General features: G+C 47.8%; 5 protein-coding genes across 5 annotated transcripts; 3 read left to right on the top strand and 2 right to left on the bottom strand.

Moving 5' to 3' along the window:
- Positions 1–3,927: 3,927 nt before the first annotated feature.
- CH63R_07172 (Glycosyl hydrolase family 76) lies at positions 3,928–5,858 on the top strand (the record flags this gene model as incomplete). The annotated part of the gene is made up of 3 exons (XM_018302147.1): positions 3,928–4,039; positions 4,100–4,204; positions 4,279–5,858. The coding sequence occupies 3 exons, from the start codon at positions 3,928–3,930 to the stop codon at positions 5,856–5,858; spliced, it is 1,797 nt and encodes a 598-aa protein (XP_018156925.1).
- Positions 5,859–7,583: 1,725 nt separating this feature from the next.
- CH63R_07171 (Cytochrome P450) lies at positions 7,584–9,497 on the top strand (the record flags this gene model as incomplete). Its single annotated transcript, XM_018302146.1, has 4 exons — positions 7,584–8,275; positions 8,351–8,892; positions 8,994–9,210; positions 9,296–9,497. The coding sequence occupies 4 exons, from the start codon at positions 7,584–7,586 to the stop codon at positions 9,495–9,497; spliced, it is 1,653 nt and encodes a 550-aa protein (XP_018156924.1).
- A 2,708-nt stretch (positions 9,498–12,205) lies between these two features.
- Positions 12,206–12,730, top strand: CH63R_07170 (uncharacterized protein; the record flags this gene model as incomplete). Its single annotated transcript, XM_018302145.1, has 1 exon — positions 12,206–12,730. One exon carries the CDS (start codon positions 12,206–12,208, stop codon positions 12,728–12,730), a length of 525 nt encoding a protein of 174 aa, XP_018156923.1.
- A 531-nt stretch (positions 12,731–13,261) lies between these two features.
- Positions 13,262–14,726, bottom strand: CH63R_07169 (Autophagy-related protein; the record flags this gene model as incomplete). The annotated part of the gene is given in 4 exon segments (XM_018302144.1): positions 13,262–13,392; positions 13,456–14,393; positions 14,407–14,561; positions 14,655–14,726. The coding sequence occupies 4 exon segments, from the start codon at positions 14,724–14,726 to the stop codon at positions 13,262–13,264; spliced, it is 1,296 nt and encodes a 431-aa protein (XP_018156922.1).
- Positions 14,727–15,315: 589 nt separating this feature from the next.
- CH63R_07168 (uncharacterized protein) lies at positions 15,316–15,643 on the bottom strand (the record flags this gene model as incomplete). Its single annotated transcript, XM_018302143.1, is given in 2 exon segments — positions 15,316–15,338; positions 15,349–15,643. The coding sequence occupies 2 exon segments, from the start codon at positions 15,641–15,643 to the stop codon at positions 15,316–15,318; spliced, it is 318 nt and encodes a 105-aa protein (XP_018156921.1).
- Between the last annotated feature and the right edge of the window lie 8,619 nt (positions 15,644–24,262).

Below are 24,262 nucleotides of genomic sequence, written 5' to 3'. Positions count from 1 at the left end.
GAGGGAGAGGGACGGTCAGAAGGGGACAAACCAGGGCCACTTTGGGGGATGCTGGGCCACTAATTTTAGTCGAACTGGGAACGACCCAGCCACTGGGACAAACCAGCACCGGACCTCAAAGGACTACTGGTGCACCGCGGCAAGCAATAATACGGGTAGGAAAGACGCCCAAGGCAACGTAACGCAACGCAACGCCCACATCAGCACGGCCACTGCTGGGATTACCTTTGGACGGACAGGCAACGCAAGGAGGGCAGTCTGGCGCAGGACACAGAGAGAGGTGGATCCAGCAGCGACCCATGACCCTGTGGGCCAATCACGACGGGTGTTTCGACCAAGTCAGAGGCTGGGCGGTGCGGGTACGTACCCTTCGTCCGGTGCCTGGGGAACCCGGGAAAAGTGGAAGAGCAAGAAAGTCATGAACGCAGTGGATCCCCCCTCTCCCTCTCTTTTTAACTCAAAAGTCTGCTGTTCTCTCGACTCTGCCATCTATCTGTCTGCTCGGGTACTGCACGTAAGTCAACGTGACAAAGGAGGGAAAGGCTGTTCCCTGGATACGAATAATCTGGAAGGGTCTGCGGGCCAGCACTGCCTTTCCCTCGTCTCCGCTGGAACGGGTGACGGCGAGGGCCATTTCCATGGACGGCTACCCTGCCTGTTCCGAGCTTCCCATCTCGCTGGGCGGAGGCCTGGGCATCACGCGGGCGGCTTGACTGCGGCAACACTGGAAGTGCCACCACGAACTGTGAACTCGCGGCTTCTGATGTAATCGTCGAGGCGGTGCTGCAGGGACGTCACTGCCTGGACCCCGACGGAATTGCATTGGGCCGGAGCCTTGGCCCCTTCCGTTTCCGTCTCGTATTGTGTGTTCTGTTGCACTGCTCAAGAAAACAGCACGTGAATGTAGACCACGTGATGCGCGTATCCTTTCCAGGTCGGTCAGCACCGGTCTCCGGAGTTTCCCCGAAAAGTGGCTGGCTAGGGGCAGCTTCCATGGCGCAGCACTGTGGCTTCCACCAAACACCATTCCCTCAATTTTCCAGTGTACGCTGTTGAAGAAACACATCTCTCCAAACATCATGTTACCTGTTGATTGACACGCAATGGTGGGAAGACACGGCAAAAACAGCCCTCTTCGAAGCACGCGTCATATGTAAATGCACTATCTGTATTTTGGCTGCTATTCTGAAAAGGAAGACGGCGTCGATGGCGCTCCGTCCTCAGCCAGAGCCGTACCGTATCATTTTCGCATGTCCTGTCTCGCGGTCACAGAGTCGCCCTCTCTAAAGCACTTTGCGAAGCCGATTCTGCATCGGCTGTGATGCCCCCAGCCAGCACCAGACCGTTGCAAGGCCGTTTCACCAGCCTGTCGGTTAAACCTTGGTCAGCAATCCAATGGGCGATTGAGTCCGGATGCTTGCGGGTGAAAGTAATAGAGAGCTCTGCATTTATCGACTGCTTTTCGGCCAGTTCGAGGAATGAACCCCGAGGAATGAAACCCCGAGGAATCATCGCCATTTTACTGTGGAATGATGAACCTCAAGGCGGACGAGTCGGGCGAGGACACGGCGACTGACGCATTCTGAGAGCTTTCGCCGGCATGATGCCCCTCGAGTTGCAATCTCGCGGGAAATGCTTAGCTGGGCCAAGAATGCGGATTGATTGCGTTCGCTAGAGCGCCGTGCGACGTCTTACTCATGGCCACCATCACAACCAGCGCTTTCCAGCTTGTCAGTCATGTGTCGCGGCCCCACTCATACCATTTGGATGCACTGATGGATGGAACGGAGCGGCCAATTGCCGCCAAGCTGAGTCGTTCGCGGATGGGTATCGGGAGCTTAGAATCCGCTGGAACAAGACGACAACGATGCAGCGGCGGGAAACGGCTAACGACGTCGATATCTCGATGTTTGCAATGACACTCGCTACCTGTACATGAATTTGCAGACCAGACCAACGTCCGAAAGTTGGAGAGACAGGGAGACGCTGTCCTCGGCAGTATGCACGTTTTGGCAACGGCCTATGGCGATTCCCCCGCTCGCTGTCATGCCATTGCTCGATCCCACGCGATGGGCTTCTGGTTTATCGGGCTGGGTGCTCATTGGACCCCTTGGCCGCGTCCGGCTCCATCGGCACACTGGCCCTGTCTGTCAGTCGGTTGCTTACAAGGCCCCCGGAAGCTCTGACGATCACCGACGTCAACTAGCCCCGGTTTGTTCAAGCGATGCATATTCAACCTGTATTCCAGGCGCTGTCGTATCCATCCCGCCCTGATGTTTTCGCACGATTACATTGACCGGGCAAGACGAGGTCGCAGCGCAAGGCCAAAAACCCCCGGTGGTGAGCTGACACCGCAGACCTCGAAGCCAGTCAGCCTAAGAAGAAGAGTTGTCTGGCTTTGACTACGGCCACAGTCTATGTCGGACAACAACAGCCAGTGTTTTAATTGCGGACGGCGAACTCCTGGCCCGTACAACCCCAACAGTGGAGAGACCTGTGATACGAGAGTTCAAGGACCTGGACATGCCGGTAATTAGCGTTTGCAACAGCGAACCTTTCCCCTTAGTTCGCAGTGGAACTCGAAAACGTCACCAGCGCACCTCAAGCAAGCTGAGCTGGGCGAGCCGGAGTGGATGCCAGCGGCCAGTCAGCAAGGTGCACCACTAAGCTCATGGGATGGCAGTGGTCCGGGCCACTGCCGGCCGCGTTGTGGATAGGACGATGTACACACAAGCATCCCAAGCACGCCGAACAAGCTTGGCCGCCAGTGCTTACGCTAGAAGCAGAAGCAAGGAAGATGGCCAAAGCCCAGCGCAGACGGACAGCGAGAAGCGGAGGAGGGGGAAATGCGATCATATCAGAACACGAAGGTGACGGACAACAAACAACAACAACAACAACAAAACAGGAAGCAGCGCGCGGCGGTAAGACATTGCCACTTTGCATCTCCTTCAGCTGGTTTCGCGCGAGTGATGCTTGATTGTCCTAGTCTCACCAGGCCCGAAATGCTCACGTTTCTCATACCTCTCTAAGATGACTCTGTACTCTGCTGTCCGATCTCATTTCGTTTTCATCCCAGGTAATCAGTCACTGGCTAGAACCGAAAAGCGGCCTTCTTCATCTTGTTGGAGGACCCTCTTCGGCCGCTTGCCCGTCGCCTTACCCCCCGGTTCCGTCCTGCTGGCCATCTACAATGTCTCCTGACCAAACTCGTATTTACATAGATAGTATCGAAGGGCCAGAGCCACTTCCTGCACACATACCCCCCATTCACTTTTCTCTCTCCCACTCTCTTTCCCTCGGGGTTACTTGGGCAAAGGCAAGACGCAGAAAGGTGGACACCAGTTGAGCGCAACTCCGCCGTCATCTCTCCTTCTCCATACTTGCCCTTGGTCACCTCAGCCTGGATTCGACTAGAGCACATCAGACTGACAGAGTGCCACTGCTTTTCCGGGGACGTCTATTCTGCATGCACCTACGTACCTACCTACACTGCTACACTACATAAACCTGTACTTCCCCCAGGGTGCGAGCTCTTGGTGTGCGTGTGTGTAAGTGCTTTTGTGGTCTCTCCAACCACGCCATACGAACTTGCCTCGCTGGAGGAGAGGGGAAAGAAACTACCCTTGGACCAAAAGCAACCTTGCCGGCCGTCACCTCATCGGAGCCCGTCACCTCTTATTTCTTTGCCTCGTGAACGTGGCCCTATTACATACGCACGCACGTCGTTCACAGTTTAGGCTAGGAAACTCTCCACCTCGTGCGATTGTTTCTTATTTGAACCTTGCGGCACCCACACGGTCTCTTTTTCTCTCGCACTTGATCGAGGTCTTTCTGCGGATTCTTCGTCGGAAAAGTATCCTCTTTCATGTCGACCGTTCTCTCGAAGCCAAGGACACCGCCCCTCTCCCACTAGCCTCTTGCATCATGACCGCACCGCGGGGCCGGCCGTCATGGTCTGTTAGTCGGCTGTTCCCGGCAATGCTGCTGGTGACCGTCCAGTTCACCAACGCATACGACCTAGACCCAAGCGACCATAGTAAGTGGGTTGTGGTCCTCGGGCGATGACGATGCAGTGGCTTACAGATGTGGTGCGCAGACAATGTTAAGACTATCGCAAGGTCGATGACCGAAGACCTCATGGCCTTTTACGACGGAGACAAGCCGGGCAATACCCCGGGTCTCCTACCCAGTCCATACTACTGTAAGTGCATCCGATGCTCATACTTACAAGAGGGAAAGGCCCTTGTTGTTGGCTGTCGACTAACACGGTCCCAGGGTGGGAGGCTGGCGCCCTCATGGGCACCATGATCGACTACTGGTACTACACGGGCGACGACACCTGGAACGACGTCGTCACCCAGGGACTCCTGCACCAAGTGGGAAAATACAACGACTACATGCCGGACAACCAGACGTTAACTGAAGGCAACGACGACCAGGGCTTCTGGGGACTCGCCGTCATGTCAGCCGCCGAGTACAAGTTCCCCGATCCTCCCAAGGACAAGCCGCAGTGGCTAGCGCTGGCACAGGCAGTTTTCAATACCCAAGCCGCGCGCTGGGATCCCGACCATTGTGCAGGAGGGCTTAGGTGGCAGATCTTCAACTGGAACAAGGGGTACGATTACAAAAACACCATCTCGCAGGCTTGTTTCTTTGCCCTCGCCGGGCGCCTGGCTCTCTACACTGGCAACTCGTCCTACTCCGAATGGGCCGATAAAACGTGGGATTGGATGGTTGGCGTCAACTTCATCTCGGACGACTACTACGTTTACGACGGCGGTCACATCCAGTACAACTGCACGAACATCGTGCCCTACCAGTGGTCTTACAATGCCGGCGGCATAATCCTCGGTGCGGCCGCCATGTACAACTACACCAAGAGCGAGGTGTGGAAGAACCGGCTTGATGGGCTCGTCAAGGGTGCCGACGTCTTCTTTGTCGGAGAGGAGAAGAACATCATGCAAGAGGTGGCGTGTGAGACGGTGGGACTATGCAACGTTGACCAGCAGTCGTTCAAGGCCTATCTCAGTCGCTGGCTAGTCGCCATCACGAAATGGGCACCGCACTTGTCGGATCGTATTATGGACAAGATTCGACCTTCGTCCATTGCGGCCGCAGCCCAATGCAAAGGCGGCTCGAACGGGCGCATGTGCGGACTGAAGTGGACCGACAACGGAACTTGGGACGGGATGCAAGGCGTCGGACAGCAAATGGCGGCCCTTGAGGTCACCCTCGGCAACCTCATTCAGAAGTCCAGCGACCCCGTTACTGCCGATGGTGGCGGCACTTCTGAGGGCGATCCCGGAGGAGGAGGCAGCGATATCGGGCGAACGGTTCCGGCCGTCTCGAATTATCCCCCTTTGAGCGCGGGCGACACCGCTGCAGCAGCAATCTTGACGATGATTGTGCTTGGGCTGCTTGTGATCGGAATCCTTTGGATGTTTATGGACGAAACGTCCAAAAAGCCCCTTCAGGAGCGGTTTTTCGACTTCAGATCCGCGCTGCTCGGAGGGGGCGGCCTCGCGGCTCTGGGCGCGCGACACAAGACAGATGAGATGAACGAGAAAGGGAAGGGCATCGAAAAGGAGAACGAGAACGAGAATGACGCCTCGAGCGACGGGGCGAGTTCGCGCGAAACCGGCATCTTGTCTCCGTTGCCGGCGAGGGGGCATGCCTTGAGAAGCCAGGATTTACCACAGCGAGGCAGCATGGTGTCGCAGATGAGCGGCACAACAGTGGTCTCAGCCCATCCTTCGGGGATCCCCATGGTGAGAGAGAAGAGGCTCAGCAGGAAGACCAAGAACCCCATGCTGCGGAACAGCATGGCATCGCAGCGGTCTGCTCGGATCGAGTAGCAAGGGAGCGCTCGTTCTCTAGCGAGCGTCTCCTGACGATACCGCATTGAATTTCGCACCAACGGCGTTAATCGGACGGGCCCGGGTAATTTTCTGAAGCATGGATTGGATGTGTGACATGGGCATTGGGTTGGCATCGCATTGTTTCTTTCCATTGGAAGGATCAGACTAAGAAGTCGTTGTCAGCGCTATTACGACAGAGCCAGCTCTCCAACAGAGACAGGCAGGGGCACAAAAGAATACTCATGACGTTATGACGGCTTGTACATAGATGGATGGTGCGAATTTATATAATGAGACAGTCGGCCGTGTTGCTGCTTTTGGCCAAGCGATCTCTTCAGCCCTGGGCTTGCGATGATATAGTTTTGGCAGTTTTGCAAACAAAAGGAACCTCTGGGACAAGATTCGACAGACGTTGGTTCCCCCGGATGGCACGGATTTCGATGTTATGTCCATCGGCCGCCCACACAGAGAAGACCGGGGGCGATATGGCAAGCCGGCAGGATCCTTGCACGGACGGGCCGGAGGTTGTGGACTATTAGGACCGGTTAATCGCGCGAAAGGGAGGGCTGTACAGAGGATGAAGAAACAGAGTTTCCTTCTGTACGGGCATTTTTTGCCGCAGACGCCAATTAAGTAGCCAAACACCAGAAGGGGAACGTTCGTCTGGTCTCGGGTTTCTATTCCGAGCGGAACCCTACTCGATGAGAGTTGCCATTAGCCCACATATGAGTGAACTCTTTTTGTTTTGTTTTGATGAACGATGGCTTGGTCATTGACATTGTGGTGTCCACGTCTCGTACACCCCCACACCAATCATCGAGCTGGCACTTCGTTCACATGCCGAGCTGAGTGGAGAGGAGGAAGAGGGGGAGGAGATACGGGAGGGGTTGGTCTGGGTGTACATGCCGTGTGCCCATCACCAGACTCACTTACCTCGGCAGCGGCTTGTGACTTTGTACGCTCGACGCTGCTGGTCGAGATGAACCACAAACCCCTTGAGCTGACATTTCGAGGGATCATGAGTTTGCCATTCTGGGTGGTTTTCCGAAGGCCTGCCGGCGGCTGATCGTGAAGGCAAGCCCCTCCTCCCCCAACGAAACTTGCCGTCAGTTTGGTATGGTAGTTGGAGTTGAGGATTCGACATGGACACGAATAGGGCAGCGCCTCCCTTGGCGTTCCCGTCAAAGGGGAAAAGCCCAGCTGAACCGAACTAAGCTACGACAGCCGGGGGAAGCCTTGGCGCACTAAGGCAAAGTTTGTGGGTGTTGGTCTGGCGGGGGAAACATGAGGGGGGGGAGGGAGGGAAACGTGGAGTTAGTTGTCCCAACATGGATGGATGGATGGGATGGGATGCAATGCAATGCGATGCGATGCGATACGGGCCGAGGATGTAAGAAGATGTGACATCAGCAACCCCAATGTCCACAAATCAATAAAAATATGCGAGAACGAGAAACGTTCTTCAAGTTCCAGGCCCGCTCGGGTGTTTTCCCCCGTCTGATGTTGTTCTTTTCGTCTCTCCCTCCCCCACGCCCGTTTGAAGAGGTCGGGGAAGCCTGGATTTTGTCCAAAAGCAAGTATCTGAGAGAGCAACGGTTTACTATAAAACAAGGTAGATTCCTCACTCCCCTTGAGCTCTAGAGGCCGACGGACCGTCAGAATAGCACAGCACAGCACAGCACAGCACAGCACATCATAGCATAGCACAGAACACGAACAACCATGGCGCGAGAGCATCTCTACCTCGTCTCGTCGGCCGTCTTGGGCACTTACATCCTCTGGACCGCCGCCGAGTCGTACGTCCGATGGAGCCGCGGCTCCCACCTCACGTCCTCGCACGCCCACGCCCATCCCGTCCTCGCCCTGTTCCTCACCCTCCCGACCGTGATCCTGTACAACAAGGCGCAGTACCTCTTGCGGATGAAGGCGCGCGGCTGCGGCGAGGCGCCCGTATTCCCGCACACGGACCCGGTCCTCGGCAGCGACTGGGTGCGGACCTCGCTCGCGCGGCAGCGGGACCACGGCCTGCTCGAGTGGTGGCAGGACCTGTTCGCGAAGCTGGGCTACACGTGGTGGGTGAAGACGCCGACGGGCTGGGCGCTCATGACGAGCGAGCCCGAGAACCTCAAGGCGGTGCTGGCGGCCTCGTTCGACGACTTCCCCATCACGGGGCCGAGGCGGGAGGCGGTCCTGCCGATCCTGGGCCCGGAGGCCATCTTCTCGGCCAACGGGGAGGTGTGGCACGGCGCGAGGGCCATGATGAGGCCGACGTTCGTGAGGGACCAGATCGCGGACCTCGAGTGCTTTGAGAGGCACGTCGGCGACCTGATTGCGAATATCCCAAAGGACGGCGGGACGGTGGACCTGCAGGCGCTGCTGTACATGATGACGATGGACTCGGCGACGGACTTTATGTGAGTAGTCTCCCCCTCCCCAGATCGAAGATTTGCTTCCATGGGTTGGTTGCTGACTACTGTACTGCACTCCAGGTTCGGCCACTCAACTAACATGCTGACGACGCCGTCGCCCGAGGCCCGAGAGTTCACGTCGATGTTCGAGTACATCACGACCCGCGCGGCGGTCCGCTCGCGCCTCGGCCTGCTGACTTTCCTTGACAACGACAAGAAGTGGCACGAAGGGCTGAAGTTGATCCACCGCTTCTGCGACAACTACGTCGAGCGCGTGCGCGCCGAGAACGAGGCCGGCGAGAAGACGCAGAAGAAGGAGAAGATGGAGGAGGCGGCGGCGGCAGGGATGGAGACACAGGACCCGAAGCGGGGCTATGTGTTCCTCCACGAGATGATGGGCCGGCCCGGGATGACGCCCGAGTACGTGCGCGCGCAGCTGCTGTCCATGATCCTGGCGGGCCGCGACACGACGGCGTCGACGCTGTCGGCGCTGTTCTGGATCCTGGCGCGGAGGCCGGACGTCGTGAGCCGGCTGAGGGCCGAGATCGAGGGGCTCGAGGGGCGGAGGCCGACGTGGGAGGAGATGAAGGACATGAAGTATCTCAACATGGTGCTCAAGGAAAGTGAGTAGTCATCACTGCGAACGAGGCGGAAAGAGAGAGAGAAACAAAGAGAGAGGAGATCTTCCAAGAGGTACTGTACTGACTGACTGATTGTGTGGTAGTCTTACGACTGTACCCGACCGTCGCGACCATGTCGCGCGGTACGGCGCGGGACACGACGCTCCCCGTGGGCGGCGGGCCTGACGGCAAGTCGCCCGTCTTCGTCCCCAAGGACACGCCGGTGCGGTGGTCGCTGTTCTGTCTTCACCGGAGAAAGGACCTATACGGCGAAGACGCGGACGAGTTCCGCCCCGAGCGCTGGGAGGAGAGGCGGCCCTCGTACGTTTTCAAGCCCCGCCCCTTTCACCTATCATATCTGCCTCCTTTGACGATGATGAAAGCTGACTTCACGGACCGCCCGCAGGTGGGACTACCTCCCCTTCTCAGGTGGCCCCCGGATCTGCATCGGGCAGCAGTTCGCGCTGACGCAGATGAGCTACTTCGTCGTGCGCATGCTGCAGACGTTCGGGGACATGGCGCCGAGGGACGAGAGGCCGATGCTGCAGACGGTGGGGATCACGACCAAGTTGCCCAACGACGTGCTGCTAAGCTTCACGCCGGCCTAGTCCCAAGGGAACGGTGCGGCCTTCGTGATGGGGCTTTCTCGGCGTCGAGCCACTTGGAGCGGCGTGCAGTAGGTGTTGAATCTTTATGCAGGCCAGGCTTGGGTCGGTGCAAGATGGGCTGTTTCTTGGACGTGTTTGGGAACGAACGGTACCCTGTACTTACGTCAGGAATCGATCGGGCATGATGATACGACGAGATCCATCGGGACCATATTGATCCTCCTGCTGCATGCCATGCCCACTCTATCCCCAAACCAGCAACTCCGGACACTGGATGTGAGATAGATGACACTACTATTCGAGCTGCCCTCCCGCCCCTCTTCACACCCCGCGAGTTTCGAAGGGAAAAAAGGAGGTTGTGAGGTGGTGAGAGAAGAAGAGCCTGAGCCTCGGAATCCGCCCACACCGTCGTTGTACGGCAGCATGCGGGCAGGATAGACGCATCTCCCATCTCGGCATGCAGCCACTGGATAGGTGCGATGCAGCACAGTACTGGTTTAACCCCAGGACGGGCCCAGATCTCACGTCAACGGAAAGGGGGGGTTCGTGGACTCGTGGGCGCCGCGGATGACATGTTGGATCTCTCCCGCGCCGCTTCTCGTCTTACGGACGAGAGGAAAACCACGAAACGTCGGCCGTTCATAACGGAGGACCCCGCCCCCAAAGTCAAAGCGTGTTCCTTCTGGAAGCGAGAAAGACTTTGGCTTTCTTTGCTTCTCTTCGCGGGAGTGTTTAGGATGGCGATGCGCGGCGCGGTCTACGCAAGGGGGTTTGGTTGGAGGGGGACAAAGCCAAAGGGCCCGGTGTATCAGTCCCCCTCCTTCACCCCCAAGACGAGGGTGGGAAAATAGACAAAAAGAAAGTTATCCGTGGCCAATCCTAATCTCATTCTGAACCAACGTCTCTCCCTCCAAAGTTTCTTACTCCTAACCAAAACGAACGAGCCATTGAGAGACTGGCGACGAGCCCACGTCGGACCGCGGACGGGGGGAGGGGAGGACGAAGCTGGGGGAGTCGCCCGGTTTTGTGTCTCGTTTGCGTGACGAAGGGGCCGTGGTGGACTGGACTGAACAACCGACCGTTTCGGGAAGAGGAATGACAAGTGTAGCCCTCTCTCTTTTCTCCTCTCTTCGACATCATCTCCCTTCGCTCTCTGATGTGGCACCGGGACCCCGATGCGTGTAGCCGACTCGACAGGTCCCCAGACATCCTCCGTGGTCCATGGGAAGAGGACGCTAGGATTGGGATGGGGAGGGGCAGACGACCGATTAACCAAACAATCAACTGGGAGGTTACGCGTCTCCGGAAACAGGACGGGGGGCTTCTCTTCAACCCTGTTCGCTAAGGGTAGAGTCGTCTCGGATGTTTGCTTGTACGCGAGACTGCTGGACGGGATGGATTCGAAAGGTCGGTATCGTGTGAGCGAATAGCCCACTTCGCGACTGCCACTGCTCGCTCTTCAATCGTGATATTAGTGGAGAAAAAAAGAAAAAGAAGAAAAAGGGCGAGACAACAAGAGATTGGCGGGCCCCAGTCTCATGGTAGCAAACAAACATGGACTTTGTTTTTCGAGACGCGGAGGAAATGGCTCAACGGACGCTAGGTTCATGTTGGTTTCTTTTTGAAGGGGGAGGACGTCGATCGGACGCCGAGACCGGTGAGAGAACGACAGGGGGGGGGGGGGGGGGGGGGGGGGGATGAGGTTCGTGGATCTATTCATATTCGTCTGTCAGTCTGTTGGTTTTGTTCGTCTGTCAAGGCTCATAGTCCGTTGGACGTCTGAGAGGTCGACAAGGGGACGGAAGTCTTCCGGCCGGGGGGGGAGGGGAGAGGTGACGGTCATGTTCCAACAGCATCTCGAACTTGCCCGATCGGGAAGCAAACAAAACCAACACCTTTTCTTATTCCAGCCCGATCAGCAATTCCGTTTGTCATGGCATGGGGGACGGAAGGGGCACAGTACGTCCGTTGGGAACCAAACCACACATCGGGAGAGGGGTGGCCATTTCGGTTAGCCGCAGGGGAGCAGTTCCCATCTGGTTCACCAAGGAGACTCAGGAGGATTGGTTCAAGTTTTGGCTGTTGGTAGCAAGAGGTAAAGATGGGGAAAGGAGACTCCGGCTGGCTCCGGGAGAGTCAGACATAGACACAGACACAGAGGAAGAGAGAGAGAGAGAGAGAGAGAGAGAAGAAAAAACAAGAAGAAACAAGACGTGTTCCCAACGTAGAAAAGGGTCAGGTCGGAGCATATACTGACTGATCAATTGACTGAACGATCCACTGACTGACTGTACATACTGACTCCCCAAAGAGTCAATCGGTGTCATTCCGTCTCAGTCGGTGGTCAGTCATCCTCACTTCTCTACCTTGCGATCCTACCGACGGGAACAAGACAAAGGAGGACAGACGCCCTTGTTTCCTCTCGGCAAAATCCCTTCTTCTCTTATCCTTTCCCGAATCTCTGGTTCCTCCTGCTTCACGTTACCCGGCCTGCAAACCCAGCTTAGCCCCCCCCCCCCCCCCCCCCCCCCCCCATCTCCCCCATCTCGATCGATGAGTTACCGTCGCCATCTCCCCCAGGAAGCCATCAAACGCCTCTTCCCACGCGGGCCCCGAGCTTCCCTTCCCTTCTCTTTGTAAAGTGTACACGGACCTCCAAGCAAACCACCCACCCCCTTCTACCACCACCGTCGTCTGCCGCCGCCGCCATGTCTTTCTTCGAAGGAGACACGCGCAAGGGCGAGCAGCCCGCGCCGCCGCCGCGGGCCCTCACCCCCGTCGAGATTGGCGTCATCATCGGCACCATCACCGTCTTCGTCGGCGTCGTCGGGACGCTCTTCTACTACCGGACGCGCAGGGCCAAGAAGCGCCGGGGCGAGAACGGCGAGAGGGTCGATGACGGCGATGACGTTGACGACGACGACGAGGAGCACCGGGTGCAGGGTCCGGGTCACAGTAAGAACGACGACGCGTCGTCCCGCGGCGAGGACGAGAGGAGAGTGACGAGGCCGTCGCCACCGCCGCCGCCTCCGCCGAGGACTCTTCCTCCAAGAAAGAAGAGAATCTGGGACCCGTATGAGGGACCCAAGATAGAGGAGGCTGATGGTAATTCCCCCGCCCCCCCTTCGCTCTGCTGTTGTCAGAAAGAACATGACAAACATGCTGACGAGGTCAAAGTTGAGAGAGGCGAGAGCCACGAAATGCGGCAAGGCATGAAGCTTGAATATCGATAGAGTGAAGGCCGGAGACAGGTGGGCGTGGTTACCCTTTCTCGGGCATCAGCATCATAGTGTTCTTGGAGCGAGCTTGACTTGACGAGGTTTGGAGTCGAAGGGATCTGTTATGGACATCTACACTGTTTTGAGTATCTACTGTACGACTGAGTTGAATCAGCACCGTTCGTAAATAGTTTGTGGTCAAGTTTCTGGGCTGGTCTCCTTTTGAACTCATTCAAATGCTATAGCATTACAAGTTGCTGTTCTGGCCGTGTCTCAACCATCGCCGTATTGACGCGGTGGCCATCTGGCCCATCAGTACGTAACGCTGATACTTGACCTCTGGCCTTCCCCGTATATTCAAAGAAAATGTATTCGACCCCAAAGACCTACTAAACCGACATTCAAATTCAACCTAGACGACGAAACCATAAAAAGGACAATATTTGACCCGCTGCCGTGATCTTACCTAAACGCCAGAAGATGCTTCCCGACCCGACCATACCATGTCCCACCGTGGGACGAGCCCGACACACTCTCACAATGCTGCTACTGCTGACCGGGCTTGGGCATGTAGCGGCTTCTAAATGCTTGACTGATGCTGAACCTGCTCCCGATGGCGCCGTCTTGCATCTTACTCGCCAGGGCTTCCTCAAGCGCGGACTGCGTCACTGATGCGTCTGTAGTGTGTTAGCAAATAAGCAAAAGCCACCCGCCTCCCCCGGCTCCAATCGAGAACCTACCGTCCAGGTCACTGAAACTGCTGCCCATGCTGGGGGTCCCGTCGCTGCCGTCCCGCGAGTACCCCTTCCTGCTCGGACTTTTGCCGGCCAGCTCGGCCGGACGCCGTGGAGAAAGGGGACCTAGCGGGCGACGCTCTCCCATCGAGGGGCCGCGAGATACCAGGGCGGGCGAGCTCGTTGATGAGTCCGACGTCTCCGAGTGGTGTATCTTGTCCTTGCCTTTGGGTGTCCGTCGGACGTTCCGAGGGTCGCCCCGCAGGGTGGAACCCAAGTCCTGCGCCGATGTGTTGGTCGACTGGGGCTTGTATTGGAGGAAGGCGGGCTCAGCGTCCTCGTCTTCGTCTCCGAGATCGCCAGCCCCGTCGCGTTGTTGGAAGCGGGGAGGGCGGCGGATGATGCGCGACTGTGCCGGGCTCGACTCGTCGTCCGAGGACGTGGGGGAGCTGAGCTCGTCGGCGCCGGGCGATGTCGGTTCGGGACTACGCGGCGTGGTCTGGATCGGCAGTGACGACAGACGACGGCGCTGGGTCTCGTTGGATGTACGCGAGGTCGCGGGCTTGCTCTGGCGGCTTGACGAGCCGCCGCCGCCGCCAGCGTTGTGTGTTATGGTGCCGGCAGAGCCATGGCGGGAGATGTTGGGCCGTAGGGAGCTCGTGATCGGGGTCGCGGGCGTGCTGGTATCGGTTCGCGGGAGGGGCGAGTCGCGACGGATGGAGAGGGCGGACACGGTCCGCAGGTGGCCGTGGGGCTCGGCGGCGGCGTTGGGGGAGGGAGCGGAGGAGCCCTTGGCGGCGGCGGTGGCTTTCCGGACCTGGGCCCGGAGCTGCGCCGTGTGCCGCTCGGTCAGGTAGGCTACTTGTTGCAGGAGAAAGTCGACAGTCACGTCGAAATGCGCAGCTCTGAGAGGAATGGGTGAGTTCGAGGAAGTGCCTCTACACCTGTCAAGGGGACCTACAGTTCGTTCCCTGGAAACACAGGTTTATGAGCAACGTTCGGAGATACCAGCAGGGGGAAGGGATGGTTTGCAGCTTACAGTCAATCTCGGTCTTTGCTGCGTTGGATAGGATGTTCCACAGCACGTCGTCCTTGGTGGAATCCCAGGTGACCTGAAACGATGGGGATCGCATCAGCGTGGGCGGCCGGCAGCCCCGTGAGCACCCGGACGGGGCGGTGATGGGTGGAATAGGTATTACACTTACCGGACGGGGGTCTGTGAACTCGCCCCGGAGAATGGGCAGTCGGACAAAGACCGTATATGTGGGATCAGTCATCCTGAGAATGCGGTCGTCATTCTTGCCGGCTCAGCTCGAAAATAGTAACAGCCTTTTGGGGGGGGGGGGGGGGAGGGAGGATGAGGGAGGGAGAGAGGAAGCTTTCGGGACGCGCGAGAGACAAGAGCGAGACGAGAGACGGAGGGTGACGGAAGTGGTTTGGCTTGTCATTGCGAGCCTTATCGGAGCTGGCTGCCGGAACGATAAGGAAGCCAACGAGTGGGGTTGCAGATGCCGACTGGGACCAGCTGGTTGACTGGTTAATACACGAGTCTTTACGTAAGCATTTTCTACCCGGTTGTCTTGGCACGGCATGCCACTTTCTTCACTGGATCACTCCAACCTTTCATCACACTACACTCGTGCGTGGTACACTCATCTTGTGGTTTATCTCCCATCATCGTAGTGTGCCTTAGTAGTTGTAGAATACCTAGATCTCGGTAACAACCAGCGTTTTTGGAGGAGCCTCTATCGTTCCAAACATTCTCAGCTGCATGCGACATGTCTCAACCCACACCCTATCAACGAGGAATGATTGTGTTTAATGCTCTGTTAGATGCAATCTATTAGCGACCAATCCCCAATAGTCTCATAACATGATGGCAAAGTGTACTGAGCCTACTTGTGAAACCTGGAGGGCAACGTGTGACACAGGTGTTAAAGAGGCCTTGGATGGGCCCATCGCAGCAGTAGCTCGCCCCAAGCGTTCTGACGTTGGGCCCGCCCTGCTGGGTGCAGCCGTTGCAAGACCCGGAACCGCCTTCTCCGGCACAAGAGTTGTAGCAACCGTAGTTGGAACATTGTGCTGTGCCGTCGATCACGTGAAGGTCCCAAAGCTCGACCTGGTTCGGGCCGCACGCTGCCAGGACTTGCGATGCGAAAAAGAAAAGGACGACGGGAAGGATTTGCAACTTCATGATGGAGGGTCGAAGGGATTTGTTGAGAAGTGAAAGTGGTGTTCAACCCGAGAGCGGAGTGCGTGTGTAGTGTTGGAAAACGAGGGTGGGTGAGTGGGAGGTTCAGATGGACTGGTGTTGTAATGGAAAGAGCAGTATTTCCAGCCTTATATCGAAACTGAAAGAACGCGGGATGACGGGATGTTCCCAGGAATACACCATTTTATAACAATAGTACGTTGCCATTATGTACGGAGTTTGGGTCTGAGTCGTAAGGGGTCCTTTTGGCAGACCCATTCACTTCCTACAATCCGTGCGGAACTACAAAGTACTCTCTCCTTCGCCCCCTTGCGCTCGGCGAGCTTTGTTTTCCGGCACCCCGAAAGTTGCCATCTTTCACCAACTTTGGAGTCGATTTGATTAGTGATATCGGTTGCTGGAAGGCAGCCTCATGGAGTCGAAACCAGGGGACTTCAATGTTTTGTCTTCTGGCGCCGTCTTCCACTAAATATATTACCATGTGTGTATGCGTCGCCTTAAAATTCACGCATTTGGTCTATGTGTAATTATGCGTAACCAGTCCAAGCAAGTGGAACCATCGACAGCAGAAACAGGAGAACATTTTATTCGAGACTCTGAGATCGTACCGCATGGGAAAGCCGTTGTGACGACTATGGTTGACCCCTCCAGTTCCTGTATCGGCATGCCCCTTGCTTAATACAGACGGTCGGTAGTAAGCTTATTTTCGTGCATGCGTCTTGAGGCCTCTCGCACTCAGGAGGTCGGATTATGAGTACCTGTAGTCTTCCAACGGAGAAATATGGCTTGTCTGGCCAGAAATTCTGCCGGCCTGTTTACTTCCTCGGTGTTGACGAAAGCGTAGTAAGGACAGACCCTGTCATGTATTTGGGCATGCGACATGCCAAGACAGATTTAAGTTTTTTGCCCTGCCCAACTCTATCAAGGGGAGTCATGTCTGCAGGGAGCTCAAAGCAGGCTGTGAAAAGCCGTAGTCTCTCTGGACAGTGAACCTCAACGCTCTTCTCCGCGCAACCGGAGCCGGACGAGAGTCATTGAACCACCCACTCATACTTGCAACCTTGGGTTTGAACTTGCGTTTGGACGGAACTTCTCCGATTTTACTCATCCTCATAAGTCCTTCTTCCCCACCCCCCCTTCATCCTGCTGCCGGGAGTTCATTCGTCTCGTTCATCTGTTCGGAGGGGCACTCTTTTTTTTCCCTTTCCGACGCAAGGTCGCTACAGAATTCGAAGGAACAACTGAAGTTCGTCTGTACTTCTCCGGCGCCTCCGTTCCCATTGCAGATAATGAGAGAATCAGAGCCACGTGTTTCATGTTGGGCCGCACTACAAACGGACTTCTCCGAGCAATGAAGTGGATCTGTCGACGCAAGCGACTTTGCAAAGAAGAATCCCGCCTAGGTTTAAATCTCGAAATACATGTCGGAGTACTCCGCAGACTTTGCCTCGTGTTTGGGGGTAGCAGGTAAATTGCCAGCCCTCATCTAGTATTTTACTAGTCTCTAACCTATTCAGGAATGCAGCTACTACTACTACTGCCACTTTTGCCTTATTAATACTACTGCAGTTAATACCCTATGCAAAAATAGCCCTTTTTATAGTAAACTTAATACTATACTCTAATACCTATAATGTCTAAAATTTAGGCCCTAACTACTAAAGAGTACTAACTATACGTATAGCTCTATTATTGCAATAAGAGTATTACTCTTTAGTAAAAGGGATAGAGTAATAACTATATACAACTTAATATTATTTATAATTATACTAGTAGTTGCATTTTAATTATAATAAAGTAAAAAACTTTAATTAAGTAATATAATTACCTATTTATAAGTAAGATTTAATATAATAGTAATATTTAGAGATAGTAAGTCCTTAATAATAGAGACTTTTATAACTACTAACTTACTAGTAAAGACTAATTTACTATTATTACTACTTTTAAGAGGCTTAATAAGAATAAAGCTACTTTTAATACTACTTATAATAGCCTTATATAAAAATTAATTATTAAATATATTAAGGAGCTCTCTTTTAGTAATAATATAACTTTATATAAAATTGCAGCTTAATTAGCTTATACTAAAAAGGTTACTATTAATAATTAATATATATAAAATCTCTAGTAAGAAATATATAAGAGTAAATTTAGCTTACTAATTTCTATATAACTCTTCCTTTAATAATTATAAGTATATAAAAATATTATTTTTTACTCTATTTAATGCAGTAATAATAGAAAAATTAATAGTATTTTTTAGACTTATTAGCTATACTTAGTAATATTAAAGAGGTATTTAAAGCTACTAATAATAAATAATACTTATAAAATTAGTATGTATTTACCCCCCCTATTTATTTTAATTCTTATACTAATTAAGTAACTAAGTAAACTACTTCTAAATACTACTTTTCTAAGTAGTTAGCCTTACTATTATTAATATAATATTTAATATATACTTTTACCTTATTTTAGTAGAAATAATTAAATTTTATACTTAGGTATTTTTATAGCTTTATTAACTATTAATTATAAATAGTATACTTAATTTAAGTATAATTATAATTAACTTTAATATAGGCTTAAAGTATACAGCTAAGGAAGTATTTATAAATATAAGTTAGTAATTTTATATATAGTATATAATAAAAAATATTAATATAAATATAAAGTTAAAATAAGAGGGCTTATAGCTCTCTAAGGCTAATAAGGCTACTACTACTAATTTTAAAAGTTAATGCAAAAGTACTACTTATAAAGTTAATAAAGGGACTCTCTATTAATAATAACTGTAATTGCAATTATCTAATAAGTAGAAGTATTCTTATAATTTATATAATTTAGTAAAAGTATAGTAAGTATATATTTATATATTAATTATTAATATTTATAAAAAAGTATAGAGATTCTTAAAGTAGTAATTTTTAAATTAGTAAAGTGTATTATATTTATAAATTCTAAATTTTATACTAATATCTATAAATATTATTAAGTACTTCTAAATAATTTATATTTCTTACCTCTATAAATTTATTAACTATAAAATATAAAATTTATACAATTATAGTATTAAAATAATATTACCTATAGAAAGAGTATATTATAAGTTAAAATTGTACTTTACTTATTACTTTACTAACTTCTATATACTTTATAAAAAAATATGTAAAATAGTAAATTAGAAAATAAGTAAGTATATATTATAGTATAGTATTAAGTACTACTACTACCTACTTACTACTAATATTAACTTTCTTTACTTACTAATATATAAGATTTTATTTTAAGTACTTAACTTCCTTTATAAGTAATATACTACTACTAATTAGGCCTTTATTAAGTAAAAAAGTTTACTTACTTATACTAGAGCCTTTTTATAGTAATAAAGAATACCTTACTATTATAATTTTTTATTGCAACTTTAATTAAGTAACTATAAGTAAATACTGCAAATTAAGAGTATTAACTCTTACTAGAGACTTAATAAGTTAAATATATATATTTTACTTATAAAAAAATAGTTACTAATGCATTTTTTTATATTGCAGCTTACTCTTATTTACCTTTAAATCTAGACTATTAAGGCTAATTTAAATATTATTTACTATTAATAGCTGTAGTAGTATAACTAAGAATAAAGAAGCTTATTAATAAAAATACCTATATGCTTAATTGCATATATCTCTATAACTAAAAGAGATATAAGTAAACGGTTTTTATATTTAGAATCCTTATAATTTTAGCTATAGATTAGTGTATTATTTATCTGTATACCTTGTATATAAGGATTTACAGGCATACTAGTCTACATATAGACTAGTAAGGCATTCCAGTCCAACCCTTCATACCAAGGACTTCAACCCTTCATACCAGATAAATACACTATACTATAAGCGTATTTTTACATATAATAACCTATAATAACATGTAATAATATAGATTAATAATCTAGGATTTTATCCCTTAGGCAAGAAGTATAAATAAAGGGAATTTCCCTTCTATTTTACCTTAGACTTTAGACCTGATGCATACAAGCAATATACAACCTTTCTGCCTACACCTTATCTTATTCTTATATAAGATATCCTATCTTATCTCTTCTGCCCTATTCTTATTGGTTATGAGCCCAGCTTTGCACCTATAAGAAAGGATATCTTTATAACTACTCTTTTATACCTCTAAGTCTATTTAGACTTCTCTTCCTAACTAAGTTTTTAACTTAGTTATTTTATTTTAACAAAAACTCAACCTTGCCAGGGGACGTACCACATTGGCTAAGGGAATTTTACGGAATTAACCTTGGACCTTTTACAATCCATACCTTGCAATCCATATTCTGCAGAATAGAGGGATTGTCTTACTAAGCAAGTTATACACCTTGCTATATTTTACGTCACTACAGCTCCGGACGATATATCAACAACCAACAACCAACAACCAACCTAACCTATTGGTTTCTTTATAATCCAACCAACAAAGGATTTTTTACTTTTTGCCTCAAGCTGGAATTGAACCCAAGGCCTCTCAATTGGTAGTCAATCAATTGAGTTAACTTAGCAGTTGACTAGACTACTAAGCCAACTGGCCTACTGTCTGGCTGGTGAAAGCTTTAGCGAAAAAGGCCTATATATACGAAATAACCTCAATTTCTCCTATCCAACCTTTCCGACATCAACTTTACCAACAAGCACCCTATAACGACAAAAAGACCACCTCTCGAATCCTCTTTTTTCAACGAATCCAACAGTTATATCTATTTTATTAAAAAACCCCTCTTTCGATACCGAACGAACGATTTCCTATAATACCTTTATTTCAACTACTCTCAACATTACCTATACTTGTCGAAATACACTATTTCCACCTCTATTCGAACTGCCTTTTTAAGGTTAATCTGAATATATAACCCTTTTTTCAATATCACCTTTCCTCGATTTGCAATCGATCGATTTCGAACCGAACCTATACTATACCTCCTTATATCTCTTTTATCTATATATAAAAGGATATATCTATATAAAATGGATAAGGTTACGATTCCTAGACTATCTGGAAGCTTAAATTACTCTACCTGGGCAACTAGGTTTGAGGCTTTACTTATAAGTAAAGATATAAACTCCAGCCTAGAATCAGCCCCTTCCAATAATACCCAAAGATTAGCAGATCAGAAGGTATTAGCTTATATAAAGCTTTTCTGTGAGGATAACCCTTTAAGGGTTATAAAAGACTCTATAACAGGCTATGAAGCTTGGAAGAAACTGAAGGGACTATATGAACCTACAGGATTTACCAACGAATATCTTACCTGTAAGGAGTTCTTTAATACCTCTCTAGAATCCTTTGATTCTATGGAAGCCTACCTTAATAAGGTTAAAGAGCTTACAGATAATCTAGCTTTAAAGTCTATTGCTTTACCTAATCAGGTTATAATAGCATGGGTTTTAAATAGCCTGGATGATAGTTATGAAGGTTTTATTACCAATATAACTCAAGCTTTAAGGAAGGATCCAGAGGCTTATACTTTAGACTCTCTATTTGCAAATCTAATAGATGAAGCAAAAAGAAAGCCTATTAATATCCTCTATACCTCTAATAATATTAGAAATAATATTATTAAAAGAGGGATAAATAAAAAACCCTGGAAAAAGCAAAAGGGACTCTTCTGTACCTATTGCAAGTTAAAAAGTCACCAGGTTGCAGATTGCAATTTTCTTCATCCAAATAAAGCCCCAAAAGGCTGGAAAAAACCCTCTATAACTACTGCAGATGCAGAAGAAATAGTTAGAATACAGAGGGAAAGGAATAACCTTAAGAAAAAGCAACTGTATAGAAAACAGAAAGCCCTTATAGCAAAAAGGGCTATAATAGAGGAAATACCCTCTGATGATGAAGAAGATCCTATAGCAAATATAACTATAGATGCTATGGATCTAGATAAAGGGGAAATAAGTACCCTAGAAGACGAAGAAGAAGATCTTATAGATTTTGAAGACGTTGTGAGTAAATCCTCCTATAAAACGCTTAATAATACTTCTTCTAATAATATATATACTATAGGTAATATAGATAAGCCTATAGTAGATAATAATAATATTTTTTGCTTAGATACTGCAGCAACAGTTAATATTATATATAATAAATCTCTTTTTATAAAAACAAGAGCAGTTAATAAAACTGTTAACTGGGGTGAAGCAAAACAGCAAAAAATAAACCTTATAGGAGATATCGCTATACAATTTCCTAATAATAATAATATTTATATATTAAAGGACTGTTTCTATATGCCTAAACTTGGAATTAATCTTCTAAGTCAAAATAGTATTAGAAAGCTATTTATTGCTTCTCTATTTTGGAATAAAACAGTTACCTTAATAAATACAAAGGATAATAAGACCCTTTGTAAGGGGGTACTTAAGGATAACTTATATTACCTTAATATAAAAACCCTTACCTATAAAGAGATTAATTCTATAGAGATTGAAAATAACAACTATATTAATACTATTAAAACTAGTAATATAAATAGGAAGAAATACACCTTTAATAAGGTTAAAAATACAGATATTAATACTTATATTAAATGGCATAATAGACTTGGACATGTGAATCCTAAAGTAATAAAAGCCTTAGAAGATAATACTAATCTAAAGGATAAAATACCTATACCTTTAGAATATAACTGTGATACCTGTCTTAAGGCAAATTTTACTACAAAGGTTAATAAAAAATCAGATAACTACAATAAGGATTACAAATACCTTGAAAAAGTAGCTTCTGATCTATGTGGTCCAATAACTCCTCCTACTTATAATAAATATAGATGGTTTATTATATTCCTAGAAAGATCTTCTAGAGAAGCCTCTATAACTCTTCTTAAAACTAAAGAAAAAGAAGAGGTTAATACTGCTGTATTAAAATATATAAATAAAAAACATATTAATAATAATAATATAATAAACTTTGATACAGATGGTGGATCTGAGTTTAATAATAACCTTATTAACTATACCTATATAATTAAAGGTATAGAACATAATATAAAGGTCCCTTATACACATGAACCTAATGGTATAATAGAAAGGGTTATAAGGACTATAACTAATAAAATAAGAGCTTTATTATTAAAAGCTAACCTTCCTTTATACCTATGGGGTGAAGCTGCTTTAACTGCAGTAGACCTTTATAATATAACCCCTCATAAGGCTATAAATTATAAAACTCCTTATGAAATAGTTAATAAGGAAAAGCCTAATATAGATAATATAGTTACTTTTGGATCTATCTGCTATTATAAAAATCAAGATCCTAAAATAAAGAAACTAGATAATAAAGCTATTAAGGCTATAGTCTTAAATAGTAAGGCTAATATATATAAGGTCTATGATTTTCAGAAGAAAAGAACCTACTGGACCCGAGATATAATAATTCTAGAAAATCAATTCCTACCTTCTAAAGATAATAATACTAATATTAATAATAATACTATTAATAATAGTAATATACTACGTGGAAATAATATAAGTGGATTAAAAGACTTGAATCCTACTTTAGAAGAAGAAAATAATAATAATAATAATAATAATACTAGTAAAACCAGTACTAGTATAAATAATAAAAAATCCAAGATAATAATAGAAATTCCTAAGCTAAATAAAAAGGACCTTCAAGACTATAAATGGGTAGCAGATCAAGAAAGAGCTCTTATAACTATAAAAGACTTCCCACATATTAAATCTATACTTACCACTATAAATAATAAGGATAATAATAATAATAGATTTAAAAAGGCAACCTTTATACTATCTATAAGTGTATTAAATGTCCCTTCTACTTATAAACAGGCAATAGCATCAAATAATGCTATTAAATGGATTCAAGCTATGGTAAAAGAGATAAATAACCTTGATAATCTAAAAACTTGGATAATAACTACCCTTCCAAAAGGAATAAAACCCTTAGGGGGTAGATGGGTATATAATAATAAAGAAGATATAAATAATAATCTTATCTATAAGGCAAGGTGGGTAGTACAAGGTTTTAATCAATATATAGGTATAGATTACCTAGAGACCTTTTCTACTACTTGTAAGCCTGAAAATTATAAAGCTATATTAATAATAGCTATAAAACTAGGCTGGAAAAGTAGGCAATTTGATATATCTAATGCCTTCTGCCATGCTGACGTAGATAAGGAATTATGGGTTCAGTTACCTACTGGTTTTATATATAATAATAAAACTAATACCCTAGAATATAACTATAATAATATTAATCCTAATAAAACGCTATACTGTAAGCTTAAAAAGGCTTTATATGGATTAAAACAGAGCCCTAGACTCTGGTATAAATTTTTAAGATCTATTATAAGTAAAATAGGCTTTAAAGAATCTCCTTATGATGAAGGGATTTTTATAGCTAATAATAATAATATAAAAGCGGTGTTAATATGCCACGTAGATGATATGATACTAGTAACACCTACAGATAAAGAAGTAGATTACTTCTATAAGTCTGTTAATAAAGACTTAATTATAAAAGACTTAGGTATACCTAAAAGGTTTTTAGGAAATGAAATAATTATAGATAATAAGAGTA

This window comes from Colletotrichum higginsianum, chromosome 5, assembly GCF_001672515.1.
Source record: "Colletotrichum higginsianum IMI 349063 chromosome 5, whole genome shotgun sequence".
NCBI lineage: Eukaryota > Fungi > Ascomycota > Sordariomycetes > Glomerellales > Glomerellaceae > Colletotrichum > Colletotrichum higginsianum.
The sequence above is the reverse complement of the archived record's forward strand: the minus strand, read 5'-3'. Positions and strand labels throughout refer to the sequence as shown.